This window comes from Corylus avellana, chromosome ca10 (genome assembly GCF_901000735.1).
Source record: "Corylus avellana chromosome ca10, CavTom2PMs-1.0".
In the NCBI taxonomy this organism is placed as follows: Eukaryota; Viridiplantae; Streptophyta; class Magnoliopsida; order Fagales; family Betulaceae; genus Corylus; species Corylus avellana.
Genome location: NC_081550.1, coordinates 9,466,902 through 9,493,988, shown reverse-complemented (window position 1 = coordinate 9,493,988; position 27,087 = coordinate 9,466,902). Strand labels below are relative to the sequence as shown.

General features: G+C 34.4%; 3 protein-coding genes across 3 annotated transcripts; 1 reads left to right on the top strand and 2 right to left on the bottom strand.

Moving 5' to 3' along the window:
- Positions 1-1,246: 1,246 nt before the first annotated feature.
- Positions 1,247-2,251, bottom strand: LOC132162896 (uncharacterized). Its single transcript, XM_059573114.1, has 2 exons — positions 1,927-2,251; positions 1,247-1,602 (listed from the first exon to the last, which is right to left on the bottom strand). The coding sequence occupies exons 1-2, from the start codon at positions 2,249-2,251 to the stop codon at positions 1,247-1,249; spliced, it is 681 nt and encodes a 226-aa protein (XP_059429097.1).
- Positions 2,252-7,142: 4,891 nt separating this feature from the next.
- On the top strand, positions 7,143-18,289 carry LOC132164153 (uncharacterized). The gene is made up of 12 exons (XM_059574587.1): positions 7,143-7,316; positions 7,555-7,705; positions 7,800-7,877; positions 7,974-8,089; positions 8,289-8,342; positions 11,320-11,407; positions 11,541-11,633; positions 13,770-13,810; positions 14,426-14,479; positions 14,610-14,773; positions 16,718-16,787; positions 18,076-18,289. The coding sequence occupies exons 1-12, from the start codon at positions 7,221-7,223 to the stop codon at positions 18,205-18,207; spliced, it is 1,137 nt and encodes a 378-aa protein (XP_059430570.1). The 5' UTR covers positions 7,143-7,220; the 3' UTR covers positions 18,208-18,289.
- Positions 18,290-21,383: 3,094 nt separating this feature from the next.
- On the bottom strand, positions 21,384-25,672 carry LOC132162895 (disease resistance protein RPV1-like). Its single transcript, XM_059573113.1, has 5 exons — positions 25,173-25,672; positions 22,873-23,965; positions 22,430-22,762; positions 21,881-22,333; positions 21,384-21,467 (listed from the first exon to the last, which is right to left on the bottom strand). The coding sequence occupies exons 1-5, from the start codon at positions 25,670-25,672 to the stop codon at positions 21,384-21,386; spliced, it is 2,463 nt and encodes an 820-aa protein (XP_059429096.1).
- Positions 25,673-27,087: the final 1,415 nt, after the last annotated feature.

The window sequence follows — 27,087 nt, the reverse complement described above, 5'->3', positions numbered from 1 at the left end:
GTGTAATCCTTGCGATAACTACCTTTAAGTTTTAATGCAGAAAACTAATGCTGTAATAGGTCATAACTATCATACATAATCTACCTGAGATATTATCTATCCTCAGAAAGGTTGGTGCTGTCCTGAGAGACCTGTAATACAATTCTAATGCTTTGGATATTTCACATTATTGTCCAAAACACAAGTTGCCCAACCGAGTTTGACCTCGGGTGGCCTACACTACTAATGATATACGTCCTGTAATGACCCACCAATCAAACATGTTTTCGTCGGTTACAAACAACCATTGGATCCAAGGCCTGTATAACACACATATTTGACCATAGAATCAAGTTCAGAAAGTAAGCCATGATCGTTATGCCGCATGTACCGGTATACCATGTCATACAATGTATCTTATTAATCAGTTATTAAGGAATTTGCCTAGTTACATGAAAAGTAATTATGCACATAACATACGCGTGCTCAGTGGCAGAGCCAGGATATTCATCCAGGGGGGCAAAAAAATTTTGATAATAAAAAAAAAAAAAAGTTGAACAAAAAATATAACCAACAGAATAAGGGAATAATTCAACAAAATTTTCAATTATGTTATAAGACATATAAATATAACTTAGAATTTGTTTTGTCACGACTAGCGCTACTTCAATTGTCCTCGACGAGTCTTCATAGCTTGGAATTGCTGAATGATTTCTTCATTACTGATAGTCTTGAATATGTCTTTCTCAATGTATGTAACCAGACAGTCATTCATCTACTCATCTCCCATTCGGTTACGTAAACACTTTTTAACAATATTCATTGCTGAAAATTCTCTTTCAACAGTCACTGTCGCAACTGGCAGAATCAGTGACAGTGTCACCAATGAATAAACCAACGGTTATACGACATCCTTTTTCATCTTTACCAATTTCTTAACAAGTTTTTCAATCCCTTTGAGTGTAGCAAATTCATCACTAGAATGCATGTCAAAGATATATGTTTCAAGTTGGTTGTCTAAAGTGATAAGTTTAATTGCTGAAAAATCATTTGGATAGAATTGAGCAAGACTAAGTAATTTCTCCTTAATAAAAGAAGCAAACAAGTCATCTAGACTCAAGCATGCAACACAGAGTAATAATTCAAAACTTGCCTCATTAAAGCGACTGTTAAGTTCTTGGAGTTGCATGTCTATAACAGTATAATAAAGCTCCACACGGTAATGATGTAAATTCTTCATGCCTTGAGCTTTTTGTCGTGATCGAGATTAGTAGAGTTCATCCATATTGGGGACATCAATATTGTTTTCTGCACAAAACTTAGAAACTTCTTCAAATAATGAATTCCACCCATCTTCTCTCATAGCATGTAAACACAGTTTTGAAATTTCAACTAATTTCATTGCATTCAAGATATCTTGATCTTTTCGTTGTAGTGATTGAGATAGCTCTTTTGTAATTTCCAAAACATTTTTCATCAAATGTAAATTGAAAGCAAAATCTAAAGTTTTGAGTGATTGGATTAGTATATTTGTTTTTGCTTTTTGTTCAGAATTTAAACCATCTTCAATAATGTCTTCAACCATATCGATGACAGAAGAAAACATGGTAATAAGACTAATAACTGCACCATAATGAGAACTCCAACGTGTATCACCAGGACTCTTTAAATTCATTTCTTGATTCAAGCCACGACCAGTAGACATTTCATTATTTTGTAGTGTTTCCACTACTTCAACAGTTCGCTTTTCACGAAGTGTGTCATGACATTTTCATGATGCTTTAACAACATTAAAAATACTATTGACCAAACTAAAAAAAGTTGCAATTTGAATGTGATTTTTGGCAATAGCAACTATTATGAGTTGAAGCTGATGTGCAAAGCAATGAACATAGTAGGCAGCCAAATTGTCATTCAAAATAAGTGTTTTAAGTCCATTTAACTTACCTTGCATATTGCTAACTCCATCGTATCCTTGTCCTCGCAATCTGCTAATATTTAAATTATGTTTGCTAAGCACCGAGTTAATTGTCTTTTTCAATTCTGCAGCTGTGGTACTGCTAACAAGTGTAATACCTAAAAAACATTCAATCACATGGCCATGTTTATCTATATAACGCAAAACAATTGCCAATTGTTCTTTAACGGATATATCATAGGATTTATCTACTAGGATAGCAAATGGCAAGTCTCCAAGATCTTTAAGAATAGCATCTATAGTTTTACTTGCAACAGCATTTGCTATTTCTTTTTGAATGTCTAGTGCAGTCATTTGATGATTTTCAAGAGTATTTTCTAAGACTACCTTATCAATTTCTTCATTATGTTTCGTAAGAAACCGCAACAATTCACAAAAGTTTTCTTGATTACTCGATCCTTTTGATTCATCATGGCAACAAAATGCTAATCCTTATTGTAAAAAGAGAATATAATCAACTGATGCATTCAAACAAGTCCTATATTCCATTTTTTGCTTATCCAATTGCTTGTCAAAAAATGTTATGATGCTTTGTTTCTAATTTAACAAAGCTTCACATCTTCCCCGAGCTTGATTATGTGCACTATTATGAGCCCCCACATGACCTTTTGTCTTCTCTTTCTTGTTCCAATTACTAAACCCTTGAGCAACAAACGAGTCTCCTCTTGCTTGATTTCCAATGTCTAGTTTGAAGAGATAACAATATAAACAATACACAACATCTTTTAAAATGTTGTATTCCAACCATATATATTCTTTGAACCATGCTGGATTAAAACAACGTATTGTATTTTCAATTTCTTTTTTTGGAAAATCATGGTCAAAGGGTTGACAAGCTCTTTTTTGTAGATATGCTCTTCGGATTTGGTTTCTATCACTAGAATGATAATCACAAATTTTTTTTCTTACGCAAGGATCTTCGGGCAAATTTGCTAAATCTACTTCAACATGAGCTTGTTTAGAATTTGACTGGAGCTCAATAGAATTGTTGTTTTTTCTCCATAACTACAATTATATATTTATACAATTAAAATAGGGAAAATTACAGTTTACCCCCTTAAAGTTGACAGCGTTTTTCAATTCGAACATCAAAGTTTCAATTTTTGCAATCTACCCCCACAAAGTTCCAATTTTTTTCAATTCAACCAATATTATCCCAAAATTCCCATATTGCCCCTGATTTTATTTTTTATTTTTATATTTTTTATAAAAAAAAATAAAAAAATTGGGGGTGCAAAAATGGCCAGATGGCCAAAGAGCCACCCCAAATTTTTTATAAAAAATAAAAAAAATAAAAATTAGGGGCAATATGAGAAGTTTTGGATACAATTTGTCAAATTGCAAAAATTTAGAACTTTGGGGGGGTGGATTGCAAAAATTGAAACTTTGGTGTTCGAATTGAAAAACGCTGTCAACTTTAGGGGGGTAAACTGTAATTTTCCCATTAAAATATGAAATAGAAACTATATAAATTCATAAATAATTAAATATAAAAACAATTGTCAAGAATAGCAATATAAAGGGAAAAATCCACTTTACCCACTGAAGTTTTAGGAGTTTTTCAATTTGAACCCAAAAGTTTAAAAATTGGCAATGTACCCCCTAATGTTTTAAAAGTTTTCATTTTAAGCCTTCCATTACTAATTTCCGTCAAATTGGACAGAAATCTATGAAACTACGTAATTACCCTTTTTTTTTTAAAAAAAAATTTTCCGTCCAATTTAACGCAAAATTAGTAACAGAAGGTTTAAATTGAAAATTTTTGAAACATTAGGGGGGTACATTGCCAATTTAAAACTTTGGAGTTCAAATTAAAAATTCCTGAAACTTTAGAGGGTAAAGTGGATTTTCCCCCAATATAAATATGTACAAGAACAATTTAAATTTGTATCTAAAAATTTAATTGTATACCTAATGGCTCAATTTTTCATTGAAGTTGGAAAGTGCAAGAAAAAATGCAAAATCGCCAAGCCCTTAAGAAGAAAATCTAGGAGATTGGACAATTGTTCACTTGTCTTTTTGGATTAGAAAGTGAAAAGCGTGAAGTGGGTCAATTTCTTAAAATAAAACAAAACTCCAGCTTGGTCAGAAGGTTAGAAACAAAATGTGGCTCAGAAGGTTTTGATAGAAAGTAGAAACAAAACGTTTTGATAGAAGCAAAACGTGTGGTTGAAGGTTAGAAATCACATCATGAAAGGCTGGACAACCTGGTTGCACAGTTGTACAGTACAGGCTGTACGCATGTGCCTCTTTCTTTTTCTTTTTCTCTTTTTTATTTTTTATTTTATTTTTTTATTTTATTTTTTATTTTATTCTTTTCTTTTTGCCTTTGCTTTTAGCTTCCCTTGTTAATGAAACACACCATAAGGAAATTTTTTACCAAGGTAAAGAGAATTTTTAGGAGTTGAGGGGGGGGCATCCCCCTCCCTCCACCCCTGTGCGTGCTCAGTGAGCTTACATATCACACATTTTTTTGGAAAGCAGTCGTAAGTATTTATTTACCTCGTACGCTTGATCAAATCCCCAGACATCTCGAGTTCATGCTATAAAGAAACATAGTTTATTGTTACTTGCAAAACCTATTGCAAACACTCAGGGTTGTAACCGAGAAGTAAACCAGCTATAAGATCACAAAACCCTAATTTCACATATTCTGGACACTAGTTGTACTTTTGGGCCTATGATTGAATGTTTGGACTCAATGTCGAACGTTCGGTCAGAGTGGAGAGAACGTTCGCCAGAATGCTAAGGTACATGCAAGGCTCCTATGTTCAAACCTATCATGTAAAAATCTCATCATAGGCTCCTAATGGGTACAATAAGACATAATAAGCCATAATCACACAAAAATGCAAGAAAATAAATTGTGTTTAAAACATTTGAAACCTTTATTCTCTAAGAAGGATAATTATATAACTTATAATGGCATGAAAATCACATAATAATATGAAAGAAAAACTTGGCTCATAGGAGTTTACTTTGAAGATGGTAACTCACTTCAAAATCTCTTCATTTTATCTTAATAGACCTCTCTCTTTTTAGGTTTAGGGTTGATGTGGGGTTGAGAGTGATGAATGGAGGCTGAAGGGCGGAAGTGGGGGTATTTATAGGGGTGGGGTGGGTTTTATGTTGGACAAGGTGGAGATCATTGAACGTTCGGTGTACTATTACCCAACGGTTATAGGGTTGCAAGTCGAATGTTCGATGTGGTCTAGCCTCGAATGTTTGTACTAGGGTTAAGGTCGAACTTTTGGTGGTCCCCCATCAAACGTTGGACTAAAAGCTAAAAATAGAATTTTTGTTTGTTTCTTAAATAAAAAGGGTTTTTTAAATAATTGCAAGGAACAATTGCATTATAAAAGTGTTTAATAAAAATGTTTGTTTTCCCAATTGGTTGTTTTTGGGTTTTAAGGTTTTAGGGCATCCTTCAAACTACCATCCTTTTGTCAACGGCCTCATAAACTATGGTGTTCAAGTGGGGAAGTTATTAACCACTAATAACCGCTAACCACATCACAGTATAACCGAATAACCACAAATAATCGCAATCGGATGTTACGATCCTAGTGTCCTACATGAGTTAAGTTTAATCTTAATCATGTGTATATAAGATCTTGGACACCCTTCTCTTGTAAGCCTGTTTTCAAGGATGAGCTCTATCCAAGGTTTGTATCATTTGGTATCAAAGCTAGCTACCACGTCTAGTATGGAATCAAACCTAATTCGTCGAGTATGGGATCGAATGAGTTGTGGCTTTGTGGTCGAGTCACGGAGGAGGTGACATATAAACCGAATTAAAATGTCTTGGTACTATGTATGAGCATAGTATTTTAAGTCATTGAATACTGATAGATGAGTAGAGCCGCCAAAAGAGAAAGTGTCACCATCGGGTCAGTGTCGATAGAGTGGGTAGCCGTGGATGTCGGTTGCGGAGTGTGGTGGTATGTTACGATCCTACTGTCCCACATGGGTTAAGTCTAATCTTAACCATATATATATAAGCTCTTGAACACTCTTTCCTTGTAAGTCGGTTTTCAAGGGTGGGTTATACCAAAAGTTTGTATAATTGGATAACCACAACCGCCTATAACCGCCTATGGCGGTTGTAGTTACTGATTATAGGGATTCAGGAACCCGGTTAATAACCAGGTAACTGGTAATCGTTTTATTATATATATAATATATATTAAATATGATAATACTTAAAACCTAAAATTGTATAGTTTTTTTATTTTTTATTTTTTTATTTTTTTTCTTCTTCTTTCTTCACTGTATAATATAACACTTATCATTATACAATATAGGTGTACAAACAAAATTGTTATAGATAGATAATAATGAATTTAGAAATCACTCTATACCACTTTTCTAAGGTACCGAATGATTGGAATCCTTGTTCTTTAAGGGTGTCAAAGGCCATTACATTAATTGAACTGTAGAGAGCAAGAAAACATATCTTCATATAAGCCCATCCATTGCATTGGTATAATGTCTTGATATTATGTTGATAATAGCATAACTGTGTGTTAGTGCGTGAATCATGTACCATATATTCTCATAGCAACACTACAACCTATGATCATTATATTGTGTGTTATATGTTAGTTTAATGAGTGCACTAAGTGATTGGTATATAATTATAGAGGTTAGTTGCTAGTGGGCTTGGTGATGGACCCAAACCAAATCGGTATGTGTAAAAAAAATTGAAAGAAACTGGGCTTTTAAACTATTTATAAAAAATGGTCACCGATTAATAACCGGCCTTCAATAACTGCCGATTGTAGTTAACCGCCATTCACCCTAGGTGTTACAGTTATTTATAGATGAATAACTGCTTAAACCGGTTGCGGTTGTGGTTACTAGTTGTACACCCCTACCCTAAACTATGAATTCTGTAAATGTTTTTCCTAAACTTAAAAAAAAAATGCCAATATCTCCCTCCTCCAAGACAAACAATAGGACAAAATTAAAGCATAATAAAACGGAGGTTACTAGTTCGAATTTTCCTCCCCCTTTTCTTGTGTGAACATGATAAAAAAAAAAAAAAAAAAAGACCCAATTTTTTTTTTTTTTTTTTCAATAAGACAAACAAATCCTTACAAATTTGACAAAAAAAAAACCCCAAGGGGTTGCTCTTGGTTTTTCATAAAAAATGTTATTTTCCAACTCCTGTTGGCTGTTGGTAATATAAAGGCTCCCATATCCCCAAAACCCCGCAAAACCCACGGAACAAGTGGAAAAGGAGAAATCAGAGGAAAACAAAATGAAGACTATTCCTCTGCTTCTGATGGGTTGTGGTGGCGTTGGGCGGCAGCTCCTCCAGCACATTGTCTCCTGCCGATCTCTCCACGCCAAACTGGTCTATATTTTGCAAAACCCACTTCTTTGGTGTCCTGATTCTTTTCTGCATTCAGAACTGAGTCCATTTTAAGGCTTCTTAGAGGGAAAAAAAAAAAAAAAAAAATCACAGTCTATTATTGCATTTTCTTTTTAAATTTTGTATTTTTTCCTATATTGTGTGAATGCATGTATTGCTATTAGATTGCTTTGGACCCATCATTATTTGATTGCTTTAATATACTATGGTTGATTGGCAGGGAGTTTACTTGAGAGTTGTGGGAGTATGTGATAGTAAGTCGTTGATTGTTGTGTCGGATGTGTTTTCTATGGAGTTGGATGATATGTTTCTATTGGAAGTTTGCCGAGCCAAGTTGAGCGGTTCTTCTCTGCAGACCCTTTGTAGTTCCGGTAATTCGATTCTATATTCTTGTTGAAATGGTGAGGATGGATTTTACAATTTTCCATTTTTCTTATGCTTGTTTTTGTCATTTCTTTGCTAAAGGTGAACTTCAAGTACTCACCAATTCAGATTCAACAAGAAAAGTTATAGACATTGCAGCCCATCTGGGTAAATCAATGGGTATGTGGCTATTTTCAGGCTTTTATTATGCTTCATTGTGGAAATTGGATTATGTCGCCAAATGTTCATTTTCAGCCACGAATATATTTGTAACAGGTTTGGCCTTGGTAGATTGCTCTGCAAGTTCGGAGACAATTGGAATATTAAAACGAGTGGTTGACTTGGGCTGTTGCATTGTCCTGGCAAATAAAAAGCCTCTTACTTCTACGATGGTAATAAAATCTAGTAGGTGGATTGAAACAATAACTTTTGAATATTATTATTTGCATTTGATGTTGAGTACTTCTCCTTGTTTCTTTCTCCTCATTCATCTTATGCCTTATTCACCGTTCATGCAATATAAATTTGTATCCGAGATACACAGTAACATGTGAAGTATCTGAAAAGGATGTTGTACTCTTTGGCCTACAGGAGGATTACGACAAACTAGTCTCACACGCACGTCACATTCGGCATGAGTCAACTGTAAGCCGTTTTTTTCATGATGCAACAAGGAGCTTTCTTCCTCTCTTTTTATTTTTTTATTGTATCCTTTTATTTTGTATGTGTAATAGAGAGTTGACATGTGTTATTTCGCCACAAGGAATTAAAATTTTGCTGGGAATAAAGCTTAAATTTGTATGGATTCATTTAGTAGCAGAAGTAGTTTAATGCTCATATATATATATATATATATATATATATATATATATATATAATCGAAATATCATTAAAATGCAAAAAACGCTACTCATACACATGGAGTATACAGGAGAAACACCTAATTAGAAGGATAAAAAAGAAGTAGAAAAATCTTGAAAACTAAGTACCCATGGAGCTACAAATGTAGCTGTCCAAATATAAAGAGTAAAAAAGAAAAAGGACTAAACTAGAGTTTGTGTCTAGGGTTGTTGTGTGCAGTTTATGGGGTTGTATTAATGTGGATTGGTGTTACTTGGCTTTTGAAGGGGCTTTTGGTAGGATCCTGTTAATGTGGGATAGGCGGCTGGTGGAAAAAATTAAGGAGTGTGTGGGAGCTTTCTCTGTGGTTTGTTCCTTTAGAAATGTCAAATTTAACTTTGAGTGGGCTTTTGCCATTGTTTATGGTCCTAATGTTGATAGTGATAGACAATTGCGATGGGATGAACTGGCTAGACTGATTAGTTGGTTTAACATTCCATGGTGTATTCATTTCTCAAGCGAGCATTTTATTGGTGCCAGGTTGTCCCCAGCTATGTCGGAGTTCTCTGAAGTTACCTTCCGTGGCCATGGTTTTCCCATCAGTCCCGTCTGTAGCCCTAGCTATGTTTTCAGCATGCATGGTATATTGATGATATTGGCATTCAATCAAGAATAAAAACAAATTTTGGCTTGGTTCGGATCGTTTCATATTATTATAAGCTAGAATATTGAACTTATCGCAACTCAAAGAAGAAAGCCCCAAGATTGATCCTATCAAGCCTTTTTGTTAAGACACTGACCCAACAACCCATGATCTCGGCTATATATTTACCCTATCAAAAGTATTCATTATCTGGACCCTAACCTTGTGCCCCCTACCCCAGACAACATGGGACCATCACCCTAAGTTGTCCACCAATGGGCTGCATTTAGCTTAACTTTAGCCCTTGTGTTAGTCTTGTTAGGGAAGAAAAAGATAAGAAGATAATTTGGATATGGCTATGGCTATGGCTATGGAGATGATCATATGCATTGAACTGAACACTTGTGAGATAGATTTATAAAGATGAAGATAATTGTAAAAGCTCTGTCTCACCCATCTAAACCACACGATCCAAGCTCTCTTAACTTTCTTGTTGTCAACATAAACGTGGCCAATCTATGATGACCAAAGCTCTCTTGGAAAGGGAAATATGTCTTTGCAAAAATATATTTTCAGTCGTTGATCTCCGTGATTTCCATTGAAAAAAATAAAAAATAAAGTTGCTCATAAGATAAGCAATGATCATTTGGGATATGTTTGATCAAGAATGAGAAAATTCGATCGGCATAGGTTTGCTGGTGATGTTGGTGGCACAAACTCACCCAAAATGCTTCAGGCTTTCCTAAAGAGTCTCGAATGTGGGTCTTCTATGGCAATCAGTGCAGACCCAACGTGAGTGTGCCTATTTGGGCGACACAAGCGTGAAACAAAAACAATGAAAACCAACCACAAGTGCTCTGATACCTATTTGAAAGAGAAAGATGGCAAATAGTTGAAAGAGAAAGACGAAAGGGTTAGAGAAAGAAGAAGAGGAATATTGTCTTATTCCACACTGTGTTGCTTCGTACACTTACACAAGTTTAAATAGAAAATTCTACTACCTATTATGGAAATGCGCTTATTGCATATTACATTAATAGGAATGAAATCAGGTATAACCAAATCAACTCATAATAGGAAATAAACGCATATCATAAATTTCCTTCTTCAACAGAATTAAAAGATTTATTGTTCAAAACTCTTTACGGGTGGATGGTTTCTATCAATAGTTTGTGCTTTGCTAACTTTGTAGAATTTTTGAATTCTTGTTCCTTTTATTCTCCCTAATGTTTTTCTTGTATACTTATTGTGTATTTGGGTTGCGCCCCTATGAGCTTTAATAAGATTAAATTACTTATTAAAAATAAAGTGAGCCAAAAATAAATAAATAAATTGTTCAGCCATCTTTCTATACCATATCTCATTCTGAAATTACACTCTTACCATCCCCTACCATGAACTTAACATAGCCCGAAAATCTCTTGCAAGCACTGCTAATGCTTTTCCACAACTGTTAGTGCTGTTAAAAGAACATTGGGTGGGTAGATCACTAGAATTTTTCAAACCAGGGAGGGTGACGGTGGATTATCACCAAACCCTTGCATGAGGTCAATGAGGAGAATTCACATTTATATATGGACCTCTTAAAGGTGAGCGCCTCTATACTTTGCATCTTAACATGCTTTTCCCCCTGTTCTTGATTTGTGCTTGGAGCTTTTTTTTTGATAATTAATAGCCAGTCTTATTGAAAGCGTAAAGGCGCCCCAAAGTACACCGGGAGTAAAGCGTAAAGCGTGAGATCACCATTGAGTGTTTGAGCTTTGCTAATGAACTTTAGTTATTCCCTTTTTCTAATTTTTAATGACCCATACTTTAAGTAGGTATATAAATACTATCAGTTCCATTATACTACTTTTTGGTAGAATGGTGGTACTTGGTTTTTTATTTTTTATTCTTCAGTACGATGGAAACACACTTGATTCATCAGACATGCTCAATGTCCATGCTAGTTATGAAGTGGGACTTTTTGTGATTGATGTTGTAGTGTCGGGTGTTTGATCTATTATGAATGGCTTCCTTATTGATCTTGCTAAGCATGTGGCATGGTCACATTCCGATTTATCATATTTAGCATATAGACATATCGAAGTTAAGTGGCTAAAGCATTGCCCTTTGAGTTGATTTCAAATTTCTTACTAGGTTGGTGCTGGTCTTCCGGTCATAGCAGCCATAAATCGTATACTTGCATCTGGAGATTGTGTGCATCGCATTGTTGGGAGTTTGAGTGGTACAAATCTTTTAAGGCTTTAATTTTATGTTTACAGTCTTACATAATAATGTCTCTCGGAGGATTCCTTGCTGTTGTATAAAGCAGATCATATGTAAGCAAATAATGGTTCTTATCTCTCATATTGTTATAGGTACATTGGGGTATGTAATGAGTGAGTTAGAAGATGGAAAGCCATTGAGCCAAGTTGTTAAAGCTGCTAAAAGCCTGGGATTCACTGAACCAGGTTCATATGATAATTTTGGCTTTGCTGTAAATCACATTCATGGTCTATGAATTTTATGGCCTATTCGGAGTATGCAATCTATGAATAAATATGTTCACTGATAGTTTCTACTAACCAAATGTTTTAATTTTAATTTTGGATGTGCTTGGTTTTTCTTTGTTGTTTTGTTTGTCTTAATATTCACATCCAATATATATATTATTAGTTTCTTTTCAAAATATTGGCACTTTGTATTATCATTTATAATGCATTCTCTACACCAAGGCGCGCTTGATAACTGTATAAAGAGGATTGGATTGAATTGGACCTAAAGATATTCCATTCTGCATTTGGAACACACTAGGATTGGATTGAATTATTGAAAAAGATGGTGGTTAGGCATAAGCTTGAGTCCTGGGCAGCTGACAAGGAACCCATGTAATCCCCACTGCCCATATATAATAATGTTACGTACCCCATGGTATTGCTATATACGCAATATGGAGGATTAAAAGATCTGAACAAATTATTTGTATCCAAACCAATGGTCGTGCTAAACATTGGATATGGTCAATTTTATCCAATCCAGCCCTAAATACAGTGAGCCAAATGCGGCCTAAGTGTTTATGTTAATGAAGGTTATGCACATTATCTTTAATGGATATTTTGTAATAATTTTATCCATTGTGATGACCTCAATGTGACCAATTACAGTCTTTAGGCAGCTGAAAGGGAACCAATGTAATCCCCCACTGATTGTATATAATAATAGCTCCCCCATGCTATTGATACATCTATCATAATCTGTAGGAACTATTTATTTCCAATCCAATAGTCGTGTCAAATGTCAGAGATTGATTATTTTAGCTCCAAATGCGGTCCAAGTATTTCTGTCAATGAAAGTTATGCACGTTATCTTTAAGAATAATGCTATACTTTATTCCATTTTTTTTACACAATTTTTTCACACCCATAGGTAGCTTTTAAAACCACCATTGGATATGAGATGGATCTTTATTTGATTTTTGATCTAATGGTAGTTTTAAAAGCCACCTATGGGTGTGGAAAAATTGTGTAAAGAAATGGGAGTAAGTGTAGCATTCTTCTATCTTTAATGGACATTTGTATATAGGTAATCTCATCATCCCACTTGTTTGTGAGATTTGAAGTTGTAGTTTAATTACATTTTCTTGCTCCATTAGTTCTTCATTTTCTTCTCTCTCTCTATTTTTTTTTTTTTCATATTTTTTTATGGTTGTATATTTTGACATTACCCATCGATTCAGGAGAAATATAATAGAATTTTGTCCACCTATATTTTGTCACTCTGAGCCAAATATGCAAGCTGAAATGGATTATAATTGCATAAATCTGATCTGCATCTCAGAAGATTACTATTTTTCTTTTCACGAGCTCAAAATAAAGTTTCTGTGGCAAAGTGAATTATGTGGAAAATATTTATGCTTTAGTTATATACCTAAAACTTTTGAAATTTCAAATGAATGGTTAATTTCTAGTTCCGTTAACATTTTAAATCCATTTCAATTGGCATTCCTTTTTCCACTACCTATTTAGGACTTGGTCTGTTCTTGGGTTTTCCTAAATATGTAGGGTGTCTAAATTGTGTCCATATTTTATATGGGTTATCTTTCTCTTGAACTATCATTTTAATGTTAATGAAATACTGGAAAAGCAATTTAATTCTGAATGTAAGAAGTGGTTTCAGTTATGAGGCCTTAAGTATTGGCTTCTGACTGTTTCTGGCCTTAATTCTATTTATGAAATGTTTTGGGCTGTAGTATTGAATTGTTCAGGTGTATGTGTGTTCTTGATGCATGAGATTTCCATGATAAGAATCGATATCGAGTTCCTCATTTAGAAGTTTTGGTACTCTATGGAGGAAGTGAGGGTTTCAATTTTGTATGTACTTGAGAGTTCTATTTGGTTATTTGAAGTAATTGAAATTTAACAAAACCCATGAAATCCACATGCATGCAGGTACCTGTATGAAATCCACTTATTGAATTACTACGTTTCATCTTGTTATTTCATGAGTCTTGTAAAAGTTCTTTGTCTCCTGAAGTTGGTGCTTTGCAATAAAAGGTTAGGTCTTGAAAATTAACTATGATTATCTTTGACTTGATATCCTTGTTGCAGATCCGCGCGATGACCTCAGTGGGATGGATGTTGCAAGAAAGGTTTGGACATGGTTGATTACATTTGTGGCCCATATGATTGTTTTATTTTTCTACTTATTTTAAAATCTCTGGGCTTCTTTCTTTGATGTGATTAACATTAAAAGTGTTCTGCCTCTTAGATAGACCTTGAACATGGCTGAGAGTGCATAATGCATGTTTCCAAGATGATTTTGTAGTTTCATTTTAATTTTTAGACTTTTACCATATTAGATAATGTTTCAATCGAAACAATCATGGTTGGAAGAATCTCTCTGATGATGAAAAAGAATAAACAAAAACAAGATTAAGTTATCATTATGCTTTGCGGTTGTGCTTTAGCATTTGAAACCTCCCAAGTTGTCCTGTTTTGTGTGTGTAGTATGTGAATCAATATGTCCACAATTGCGTGACATTATCAGTGATTTATAAATTATTTTGTATCTATTCTTAATTAGTGTTTTTATGTACAATCGGCCATAATATGATTGATTTAAAGCAATGTAAGTCATATAACAGTCGTATAGATATCATCCACAAAGCAGATTTTTCAGTGATGAAAATGAACATGACGTGGTTTCTGAATTATAGAAGCATAATTCATACCAGATACTTTTGACTGTTTCTTTTAAAATGCAGGCTTTGATCCTTGCTCGGCTTCTTGGTTGGCGGATTAACTTGGATAGCATCAAGGTAATAGGGTTAATGCTATACTCTTGTCTTGACATTCTTGTAAATTAAAAAATCTTTGAATTATAAACATGATTGATGCCTACTAATATATAACATTTGTTTTTTTCAATATGGTCATATATGTTTTTAGATCGAGAGCTTGTTTCCTGAAGAAATGGGAACCAATGTAATGTCTGTTGAAGAATTCCTGGATTGTGGGGTGTTACTGCTTGATAAAAATATCCAAGAGAGAGTGAATAAGGCTTCTCTAAATGGCAATGTGCTACGTTATGTCTGTGTGATTGAGGGGTCAAGGTAATTTTTCTATCCATCTTTACTTGTGTCCAGAAGTTTAGTAGGTAGAATATATTCTGAGAGTAATTTACTTTACAAAGGATATGGACAATCTTTGCTAAATTAAAGTTTAAAGGTTCATTGAGTAACTACCGTAAAGTAACAAAATGGTTCAAATTTTTCATCGAAGGAACAAAGAAAAGGCAGTTGGACTTCAGAACTTTAGGAACATTAGATAACGACAATAGGAGGAAACTTCTGTATTGCATTTTCTTGTAGTTAGAAAGGCACCATGATGGAAAGAACAAGGACATTTTTTGTAAGTTTGAATTTCCTTGGGTAGTGGTCTAAGGAGGAGGAATGGGTGAAGTTTTTTCTTGGTAAGTAGGAGGAATGAGTGAAGTTGACGCAGGGTTGTCATGGGAAAAAAACAGCGGTATTTGATGTGTAAAATTACAGGTGGTAGTAGCTATTCTGGAACTTTTTTTGTTGAGTCATGCCTCATGAGGCCTCTCAATCTCTGCAGGAAAGTACAGATTAGATGTGACTTTTTTCTTGGTTAAAATGCAATGCCCTTCAACTTTTGTTCAATGGCACTTAAACCTTTGTAGTTTGAAATCAAAGGTTCCAGAAATTCATGCATCATTCATGTGGTCTTTTAACATATGATTGGACAAAGAAAAGATAAAAAATTTTAGTTAAAAACAAAGAACAAAGCTTTCACACAGGCTCTTTTATTGTTGTCCATGACAGACAAGTTTGCCTTCTTCCCCGCCAATTCCACCATGGTACAAGCTGGCCGCAACAAGCCTAGCCTGTAGATAGGTAAGCCAACCAACAAATCAAAGAACGAAGAAAAATGTGAAGAACACAATGAATCAGCCACAAAGAAAATCAACTTAAAATCCTCCGATTTTGCAGACAACCAATTTTATGATCCTAAAATCCCTTGAAAAAAATAAAGAAATTGTACAAATTGCTAAAAAAATTTCAACCGATTTCTCAAATGCACATGTTAGAAGAGTTTGCTAAGATTAAAAGACTATGTTGGTGACAGATACATATATATATATATATATATATATAAGGTGAGACCTATGTATGAGTGTAAGCCCTCTTTCTCTATTTTCTTCCTGTGCAAACCTACAGGAAACCTTACAACAGGACTCGATCAATTCCAAGTCAAATTGTTTCAAACGGCTGTTCCAATGTCATAGAAAGACCTCAAATCCCCTGCATCTTCGTCTTTCACGGCTGCCCAAATCCCTGTCATGTCCATCCCCCCCAAGACCTGGTCAATACTTTGTTGATATTTGCCTCCAGATTCTGCCTTACCATCTCCTGACAAATCAGACATCAAGTGTGGGTTTCAGGTCTTAGGTCCAAGCGTTTTGGGTGTGAGGGTTTTCACTGCAAGCCTTAATGGGATCCATGGAGATATAGGTCTGCGTAGCAATGAGGGAGGAAGGTGTGGCTGAGGTTGGGAGATTGGTGGCCCTCGTCTTGTTTTGCTAATTTGTCAGATTTGATGGTTTTGGTGGGATTTCAGTGGTCTGGTTATAGAATTAGCAACATAAAAGAATCATTTTTCTGTCTGTTGGTAAGCAAGATGAGCAAAAGCAATTTCCTTGACCCACTTTTTCTTTTTCTTTTTCTCTTTTTGTTTTTCAATTTATTTCCTTCCTTTTTTATAATTTTTTTTAACAATAGCATGTAAAGATCACGGGTTTCATTGCAATTGACCTAAAGTTGGGGGGCTATTAGTGTATTTTAGCTTTTTTCTCTCTAAAAGTAGAAGAATTGATGAATATATGCTCTTAACCTTTTTTGTGTAAGCACGTCCTCTTGCCTGTGCATGTCTTTGTAATCAAATTTGTTGGAATTGTTATCTAATTTGTGAGAATCTATTTGCATTGGCTCAATTGTGACGACTCCCTTTATATTTACTTACTTTTGTTTTGATAGGTGTGAAGTTGGCATTCAAGAGCTTCCTAAGGATTCTCCGTTGGGAAGGCTTAGAGGAAGTGACAATGTGGTAAGTCTTCTGTTTTTTTTTTCCCCCATAGTCTTATCTTTTACTGGTGAACTAATGCAGGTAAATTTCATTATGTAATAGGAGGCAAAAACTTTATATGTGAGCTTATTAGCCTTAGAACTCACAAACCAAAACTTAGACAATGTAACCCATTTACCAAGAACTTGTTTGAAGAGTTTTAAATGAGATACTGGGGTGGATGACGGTTTCATGAATGAAGTTTCTCTTTTTTCGTGTATGTGAATGCCTTGATGGATCTTCTGATCTTCCTCTAATGTAATGATAGGCCAAACGCGTCAATTATTCAGCATGTCCAAATCCTTCTGGCGGTTGTTGAAGTTTATAATCACTTTAGATTGGGCAGGTAGGATTCAGAGTATTATTATAATAGCTCTCCTCAAACCATTGGCTGGTGATGCTTATTAGATTTTTAGGATATTTCCAGGATGTCAGATCCATTTAAATTTCTGAACATAGTTTAGGAGAGAGGATCTGTAGGCAACAACTTGATGGATGTCCTTTCAATATGATAAAGTAAAACCGTGTCCTATTATACTAGCATAGAATTCGTTAAGCAGCTTAAAGCCTTGAAGAAAGAGATTGAAGGATATCTTAGGAACTTTTTGGGAGAACTGTTTTGGTAGATGGAGAGGAAGAATTAGGGGCTGTCTTGCTAGGATAAGGTAGTGGGATTGCTGTAAATAGGTTTTAAGCGATGGAACTTTCTAGAATATGGTTGTAGGGCATGTTTTAACGTGCAACTCTGTAGAGATGGCAACAGCCAGCCATGGTAGTGTAGAGAATTGGAGACAGAAGAAGAAAAAGAAGAGTAGTAAGAATAAAGAGGAGATAACTATGCAACTTTGCCTCCCTAGTCAAAACAATAAATATTGCTTTGATAAAAAATCAGAATTCCTTTGAGAACAATATAGCATATGGAGACTGTCCTTTTATTTATTTTTTGGGTGCCTTTTGTTCTGTATCATTCTTTCAGTGTTTTTTTTTTTCTTTTCTTCTACAACCATAAGTTTCCTGGAGAAGAAGTTTTTCATATTTCACTTAGAATGCAACTGCAATAATAATTTTGAAAATACATCATCACATATCAGAACATTTTGCATCTACATCCAGGATTTTCTTGTTGAAAGAGCAAATCTATTGCACTTTTACATTTTATTCACTTCATTCTGAAGTTCTTTTTAGTTATATGTATGGTCCTGGTTAGCGGTTATTCGTGTTAAACAATAAAATATGAAAGTGAACAATTTTTCATTTGATGCAAATGCAGTTAGAGATTTACAGCAGATGTTATAATAACCAGCCACTGGTTATTCAAGGTGCTGGTGCTGGCAATGATACTACAGCAGCTGGAGTCCTTGCTGATATTGTCGATATCCAGGATTTATTTCCTGAAAAGTAAATTTTCTGTGACTTGCAGGGAAAATAGTCTACATAGTTTTGCCCTAAAAAGCTGCTTACGGTCTTTTTTTTTTTTTTTTTTTTTTTTTTTTTGTATCAACCAAAATTTGGTGCAGATAAATTTTCCTTAGTATATTCAACAGAATGGCTTGTAATGGCACCTTGATTGGTTCACTTAAAAGTGATGGGATAGTTTTGTTAATATGTAGCAGTCTTTACCTAAGTTGACATTAGGAAAGACTATATCAAATGCTCATGTTTTGCCTACTTTGATGTTGAATTTCAGATACCTTCAATTCAAGGCCTCTCTTCACTTTTCTGTTAAATTAATGATAGAGATAATGTGAAAAATAATTATATACCTAAGTTGAAAAAAAAAAAAAAAAAACCACTAAAAAAAAGAGTAGAAAAAAAATGAAAATTGAAAAGTGTTTTTGGTTTTGAAAAAATTAAGTATTGAGAATTGTTTGTGGGGGAGGTCCCCTATAAAAGAGTGTTGTATGTGGGGTTTACAAGAGAAATTGTTTAGTAAAGTTTAGAGAAATATTTTTGAAAAACAAAGAAAAAAAAAAGTTGTTGCAGGTTGTCCGTGGGTGGTAGTTGCCTCAAAGTAGCCATCGTGGTAGTGATTTACTGATGATCGAGGGGTTGCTAGATGGATTTAGTGGTGACAAGCAATCAAACAATTTTGTCGATGATTATGGGGCCACCATACGGATCTGGTGTTCACTGTGGGGTTGCCAAACAAATTTGGTGGCGATTGGCACAGTTAGACGGATTTGATAATTTGATGGTTATTAAGACGAGTTACAAAAGCTCAAGAGATACTGGTTGCAAGAAACAATGGTTATAAGAGTTCAAGAGACATGAATTACAAGAACTCAAGTGAGAAAAGTTACAATAATGATTGTTAATGTAGAAGTAAAAGAGTGCAACACACGGTTTACTTCTCAAAGGTTTAAAGAGTAAAAACTATTTGGAAGAGTGGAAAATGATGAGAAAATTGGTATAGAATCTGGAATTCAAGCTAAGTTTGTAAACACTTCTTCTACAACTGAAACACTAGCGAAACGGATTGCTAAATTGCTCAGCTAGAGTTTATTAAAAAACTCTTGTTGGAATGCTGGAAATGAAAACAGAAGTGGGCTTTTATACCACTGGACCCACCTGCTGTACATAGTATTAAAACCCAAACAAGTTGCAACTAACTAAACAGTTTATACCCCAAAAAAAAAAAAAAACTAAACAGTTTATATTTCCACACGTGTTTGATCTTCTAACTGAATGCAAGTTGCTTCAGTTACACCTAGCTGGAATCCACGCGTCAGTTCCTCAACTGACTAACAAAAAAACCTTCTTTCACTACAATAAAGCCACGTGTCCATGCTTTTCAGCTCAGTGCCACTTTCTTCCACTTCTGCTTCTACACAATTTTATTCTTTCTTCTTCTCTCCTTCAGCCTTGTAACAAATACCTCCCATGGTCAAAACACGTTGCCCACAAGGTGTGGATAAGTGTTGTTGATTCTTCTGGCAGTTGACCCTGCCAACGCACTATAAGCAAGCTCCACTACTGCTCAGTTGTGGATCTTTCTTGAGCGTCTGTTCAAGATTTCTTCTGGCTCAGGTTGGATGACTCCTTGACCATCCACTGGAGGTAGATGTGTGATTGGAAGGATGGATCTCCCCAATTTCAGCTTTAATTTGAATGCAAAAGTCTTAAAGAAGCTTGACAGGGGTTTTTGGCAACAAGATTTCAGGAAGCCGCTTAAGCAACCGAGGAATGGCATCTAAAGACCCAGCAAAGAGTGCCGTAACACCGCCATAAAGACATTTTATCAAACACCAGGTACTATTGCTAAAGAGGAAAAACTTGAATTAGTTTGAATTCCTAGAAACTTTGTGAGCAACCAAACAGAAAGAAACGAAGGAACAAAGAGGAAAAATAGAGACACAAACCCATATCACCATCAACACCAAAACAAGAACAAAATCATCAAATATAAAAAATAAGCCTAAAATCAAATAAACGAGATAGAGAATGGGTAAAATTAGAAACGCACCACTGGAACTTTTGTGTACAGTGTCCAAGTTGTAGAGCTGCGGATTGAGGTGCCTCTGTTCGTGCGCTTTTCTTCTCCTTTTCTTTGTCGGTTCGCCTCTAATCCTCTGGGATGGAAATGTGAACGTTTTTTGTTTTCTCTTAATGCCCGTTAAGCTGTTTCGTATGAGGCGAATTTCATACCTTTTGCTTTTTTCTTCAAGAGATGCTGACAATTAACCGAACCAATTGATCCAGATGCTACAGCATTAGATTTAATAATAATAGGGCCCTTGACTTCGAGAGTTTGCCTAGTTTTTTTGTACAAACACAATGCACCTGGAGAAATGGTGTTGAGAAGTTCGTACAACGTGGAAACATCATTCTCATCACGTACTAAACGCGCCCCACACTCCTTTAGCTCAACATTCAGGCTGCCTGTTGTAATTGAAGCCTCAAGGGATCTCCTTCCACCCAAAAATCTACTCATGACCACACTTCTCCGGATGAACCACATATATGGTATATACACCCAAAATCCGTTTGGCCCAACAGAAGGGACTCCAGGGGCACAAAGGACTAACGGTTTTGTAACATCAACTCCACTGACTTGAAATTGACAAACAAAGTTGGGAAAATTACTATTACTGCCATCAAATGTTGTAGAATTCGAATTCCCATGCTCATCCACCTTGACTTTTCTTCTCCTTCTTGGATATGTGTGAGGCTCATGAAATTCATAAACAATAAAAAGAGCAAACCCCTTCCAGTACCTATCTGAGCCCAAATCTGAAAGCATTTGAATCCTTCCAAACGAATTAGTGCTTTTATCGTCGAACCACTCTGGGATTCCTGATCCCAGCAATGTAGGGCCGCATGCTATAACAATAAAATATTTATTCTGTAAAATAAAAACAAAAAAGAGAAAGATATTAAAGCTATTACAAAGCAATATAACTTAATTAATTTAGTGTGTTAAAAAATAGACTCACTTTGTCATTGCTCTCAGTCCATAAAGGACTTCGTGGATGCAGATTTAGGATCTTGAAGGGTTTTCCATCGGAATCAATATAAGCTTGTACAACAGAGCAATCAATGCTTCTTAATTTTTCATTTGAATTCCACATTTCCATTTGCTTATAAAACAACTCCAGCGATGGACAATTTGTAACACTCAACTCTCTTAATCCCAATGGAAGCTTCGGCAATACTTGAAGCCAACTACAATCATTCAAGTAAAGTACAAAAAGATTAGAAAGTTGAGCCACACTATCTGGTATTCTCATAAATTTGTTCCCACTTAGCTCTAAAAAAAAAAGTGAGGATAAGCAACTAAGATCATTGGGGATCCCTCCATCCAATAGGTTGCAATAACTCAGATTTAGGATTACAAGTTTGGAAAGTTGCCACGCATCGTATGGTATTCTTGTAAATTTGTTCCAAGACAGATTTAAACAAAAAAGTGAGGATAAGCAACTAAGATCACTAGGAATTGCTCCATCTGATAGATTGTGATAACTCAAATCTAGTTTTCTTAAAGAGCTTAAACTTGAGAAAGAATTTGGGAGCAAACGACTTATAATGGGATCTGGTCGACTGCCTATCGCAAGTTTCCTTGTAGCACTTCCACCTACATAAAGTCCCTTTAGACATTCCATGCCACTCAACAGGTTCTTTGGGATTTTCTCTAGTCTTGAGCAATTAGATATATTGAGACTTTCAAGAGACGACAACCTCTTAAATGATAGTGGTAACTTTTTTATGGCAGTCCCGTCCAAAGAAAGATATCGCAAAGATGTCAGGTTACCCACACTATCTGGAATTTTGTTTAGTCTTGAACAACCAGAAAGATTTAGATCTTCAAGAGTTTCTGAGTAGATCTCATCTGGAAGTCTCATAAGATTTTTGCAACCATGTAGATCCAACCATTTAAGCCGTCTTAGAAATCCAATGGATGGGTGGACCTTGGACAAATTTGTACAACATAAAAGCTCTAGTTTCTCAAGATTTGGGACTCCACTCAAATCTGGTGTCTCCATCAAGTTTTCAGAATTTCTTAGGTCAATGTGTCTCAATTTCTCAAAACTCTGTTACAGACCAACAAATAGTTAGATAAAATGAGGAAGATTTAAAGGACTAAGAAGAATAAGAATAAATTAAATATGCATTAGCCAAAATCTTACATTCCTTCCAACCCACAGTTGCTTGATGTAGCTGCCACACATTATGAGCTCAACAAGATTGTCTGATTGGAAATTGATCGGCAATGATTCAAAAGGATATCCCAACCATTCCATAATGCATAACTCATTGCTTAGCATGGTATTCGAATGATCTCCATGCCATTCCAAATTAGTGTGTAAATCATCACGAGCTCCACAAAGCCATGGTAAAAGATTATCGTCATTAATTTGAAGCATTTTCAATTTTTTCATCTTTGAGAATGCTTCAACATTTAGTCGCTCTTGTTTCTGTAGAGGCAATTTTAGGACAATGCCTCTAACCGCATCAGTTCCCTAGTAACCAAGACAAATGAAATTAGTGTGATGGAAATATTTGACAAATACTTACAAGAATCAATATCAAAATATAATTCCCTATGTTAGTTTTAGACTAATCCACTTACAGTACTATTTTTCAATACATGAATGACATCCTCGTTACACCACAATCTACTGCGTTCGCCAGGCTCCTCAGTAGAGTCACAACGAACTATTTTTTGACCCATTTTTTGTAACAAATCGTGCATCTGCAATCTTCCCCCTAACATAGTTATAAGAGATTTGTCCACAAGAACTCTCATATTGAAGTCTGGATAGTAACCAAAACTTTCTAGTTTGTATATGATGCCATGTATATATGCTCCATTGAAGAAACATGCAATATCTAAAAACAATTTTTTCTGCAAATCCTCCAATCCATCGTAACTTATTTTAAGTTTATCCAAAATTTCTGCATAGGGATTTTCTTTTAGTAGATCCTTGGCACTCTTCCATTCATCCATTGTTTTACCAAATAAGAGGGAACCAAAAACTTCAAGAGCTAAAGGAAGACCTTGAGCGTAATTCACAATATCCTTAGACAATTGCGCATAATTTTCTTCAAGACGGGGTTTCTTGAAGGCTTTCAAACTAAAGAGTTGTAAAGCTTCAGCATCATTCAGCACTTTAACATCATATGTAATATCCACAAATCTGTTTAGCAAATGATGATCTCTGCTTGTTATAATGATTCTACTCCCTTGACCAAACCAATCATGGCTCTCTGCTAATGCTTTTAGTTGTTTTTCTCCATCCACATCGTCAAGAACAAGAAGAACCTTTTTAGTACGTAGTCTGTTCATTATCACAATCCTTGCCTCATACTCATTCCATATATTTATTTCTCTTTCCATTAGGATCTTAGAAATAAGTTGTTTTTGTAGATCAAGTAGACTATGAGATCTAGTTTCTTCTCTGATACCAGCTACAATAAAGCAACTAGCTTCAAATTGATGAGAAACTCTTTCATAAATGGCTTTTGACAGAGTTGTCTTCCCAATTCCTCCCATCCCACAAATCCCTAAAAAGCGAACGTCATCCAATCCTATGCTAAGTAAGGTCATAATTTCCTTCACACGGGATTCTATTCCAACATAACCATTGGAAACAATTGAGAAGTTACAAGTCAATCCACAAAGTATCCTTGTACTAATTTCTTTGACAACGATTGATTCCTGCCTGTAAGAAAGATAGATCAACTATAGCCATAGAGAAAAAAAAAATGCTGAATAAGTTAAAATGTTAGGCTGCATCCAGCAGAGAAATGAAAATTCTTAATTTATGATGTAGCACCATAATTAAGGTTTGATTTGCTCTGTTCATCATGCGGTCTAATAAAAAACCATGTTTTATCACTTGACTATAAAACTTCAATGGTTTGAGAGTGTGCCTAATTTTACTACGTCCTTTAATTATTTGTATGCTTCTTGCATTCCCTTTTTTATAGTCATTTTTTTCTTTTATCTTCACAATTATAAGATAAAGATATCACAAATAGACCAATTAAATATATTTACTAGCTTCTATTAATTGAAGCAATAATTCTGCACGAAATTTAAATTTGTGAGCTAAAAAGAACAAAGACTTGGTGTAATGGTCATGGTTGTGGATGGTTAATTAGAAATGGCAATAGCATTTTAATCCAATATTTATGGATTTCAACTCCCCCAAATATTGTTTATTCATAAGATGTACGTAATTTGACCATGTTACTTACGGTTTTTTATGTTTTTTTTTTTAATTTTTTTTAAATTTTTTTTTGTGTGATAAATTTTTTTATTATGTTAATTTTAGCTTCATCACATTGTTAGAATATAATATTTTCCGTATATTTCATATTTAGTTGATATTAAAATATTATCTATTTAAGGGGTGTATTGTAATCAAATATTGAAATTGTAATAAAAAATCAAGAATCTAAATCATTTTTATTTTTTAAACTTCTTCATATCATCGTTGCTTGTGGTACTTTTTCTATAAAATCTGAGTTTTTATGATGATGATGATGCCAATATATGATTTAGCTAGACCCCCAAAAAAAGGAAAAGAAAGATGCTTCTGTCACTACAATTAATATACACAAATAATTGTTGGTGAGGCAAAAAAAAAAAAAAAAAAAAAAAAAAAAAAGACTAGAAGTTTCTTTGGAGTTGGCTAAAATTAAAATTTTCCCGAAGTCCAAACAAACTGAAAGTTTGCTGTCAGTCTGTTTGACGAGAAAATTAAATAAAATTTGTCATGTTAATCCATGGGAGAGTTTGCCAAGTTTTAGTGTAGCAAATTATGATGATGATACTAATTTCAAACAAATTTGATTATTTTGCAGAAATTTTCAACTTATTATCTATGCTCACACTAAAAAAATTAGAAAAGACTTTAATGTTACCTATCATGTAGATGCCATCCGGTGATATTGCCCACTTCTCTCAAAGCAGCTCTCCACTTTTGCATCATATGAATATCAACCTTGGGTTCTTTTTCATGCCTACCAAAAGCTTCTGCAAAAGTTCCTGTCTGGTTTCGTACGTGAGATGGATCCACATGATAGAAAATGGGCAAAATTCTGCCTGTACCTCTCATGCATTCGACAATCTTGGAAAGTTCAATGAGGCACCATCTAGAGAAAGCATAGTTTGGAGAGATAACAAGAATAGCGTACATAGATTCTTGTATTGCTTTTAAGAGCTCTTCACAAACATATTTTCCTCGCTCGAGCTTTTCATCATCTCTAAACACGCGAATGCCTTTCTGAATCAAAGCAGCATATAAATGATCCGTAAAACTGTTGCGAGTGTCTTTCCCGTAGAAACTTAGGAAAACATCATATCTCTGTGGAGGTGTTGAAGAAGAAGATGAAGAGACAATCTGAGTACTCGTGGACGCCATGGATTGGAGACTTAGAAGATTGTTTAATAATGGAATATTAGTAATTTGCAGATTTCGAGAATAGGCTTCATCAGTTTCTCTTAACAAAAAGGCTCTGGATATCCGTTTGTTATATATATGCAAGGCTTTCCGCGTAGTAAAAAAGCGATCAACATGAGGAAAGTTGGAGGTTTCAATTAAGAATAAAAAGAAAGTTGTGTTCACATTGCTTTTGTGTAGTTGGTCTGCTTTTCTCAAAGAAAGCTTCTTTTCTTTGCAGAAAAGAGATGCTTCATTGCCAACGATTCCGTAGTGGGTGAGTTTTTTTATTAGAGGAGAGAGAAATATTTGTATATTTTTTATTAGTATTTATTATGAATTGTCAAATTCCAGTACTAAAAAACCCAATTCTAGCTTGATTACCTGTCTTACAATACATTTAAAATATATTTTTATATTTTTTGTATTTGCTTGACTGATTTATATTTTCTTGTATACGTAGATTTTATTCTGTAATATTATTCATTAATTACTTAATTATATTTTCTATTTTAACTGACATTATTTTAACTATAAATATAACTTTTTTGTACACAGTTTGACACACAAAAATACAAAATTCTATTCAAATTTTCTAATCCTTTCTGCACAATTTCTAAATTACAGAAACTAAATCTAACTGATGACAAAATGAACTTTTACATGTGCTTCTTTTGGGGTTCATCCAGTCATTTTTTTTTTTTTAAATGTCCACGAAAGTTGGAGGAAATGTCACGTTTTCTGGCTTTCCCATTCAACACGGTTTTAAGTTTTCGTGTCAAAAAGCAGAGTAATCATATATATATATATAAGCCAAATCATTCTTTACAGGTAGTCTAAAATTGCATGTGATGTGAACCAATGTTTTTTAAAGGCTAAACCAGTTTTTTAAAGCATAATTTTAGAACCGATTTTTTAAGAGTGAACTGGTAATTAAATTAGCTTAATTAAGAACATTTAATTATATTTCAATAATTTTCCTTATATGCGATTTCATTAATTTCAAAAATTTAATATACGATATTATTTTCTCAGAATTTATTACTTTCCAAAACTATATAAAGACAATATTTAGAATTTAAAAACATACTACATTAATTAACTACTCATAATCGGCCATATAAGTCATATAAAAAAAAAAAAAAAAAATCGGCCATATAGCCCATTTTTTTAGAAAGCTATTTTTTTCTTTATACTTTTCATTTTAAACCGTGTATATCTATAGGAACACATTTTTATTAAAAAAATTTTCCTCTATTTATTTTTGAAATGTTCAAAATTATATGCATTTAATTTGTATTGAAAGATGGACTCGGCTTCCATGCGGCAAACCAAACTGTGGTAGTTTGGTTTGAGTGCTGAGATTTCCTGGCAAACTACTCATTAATTACACTAAA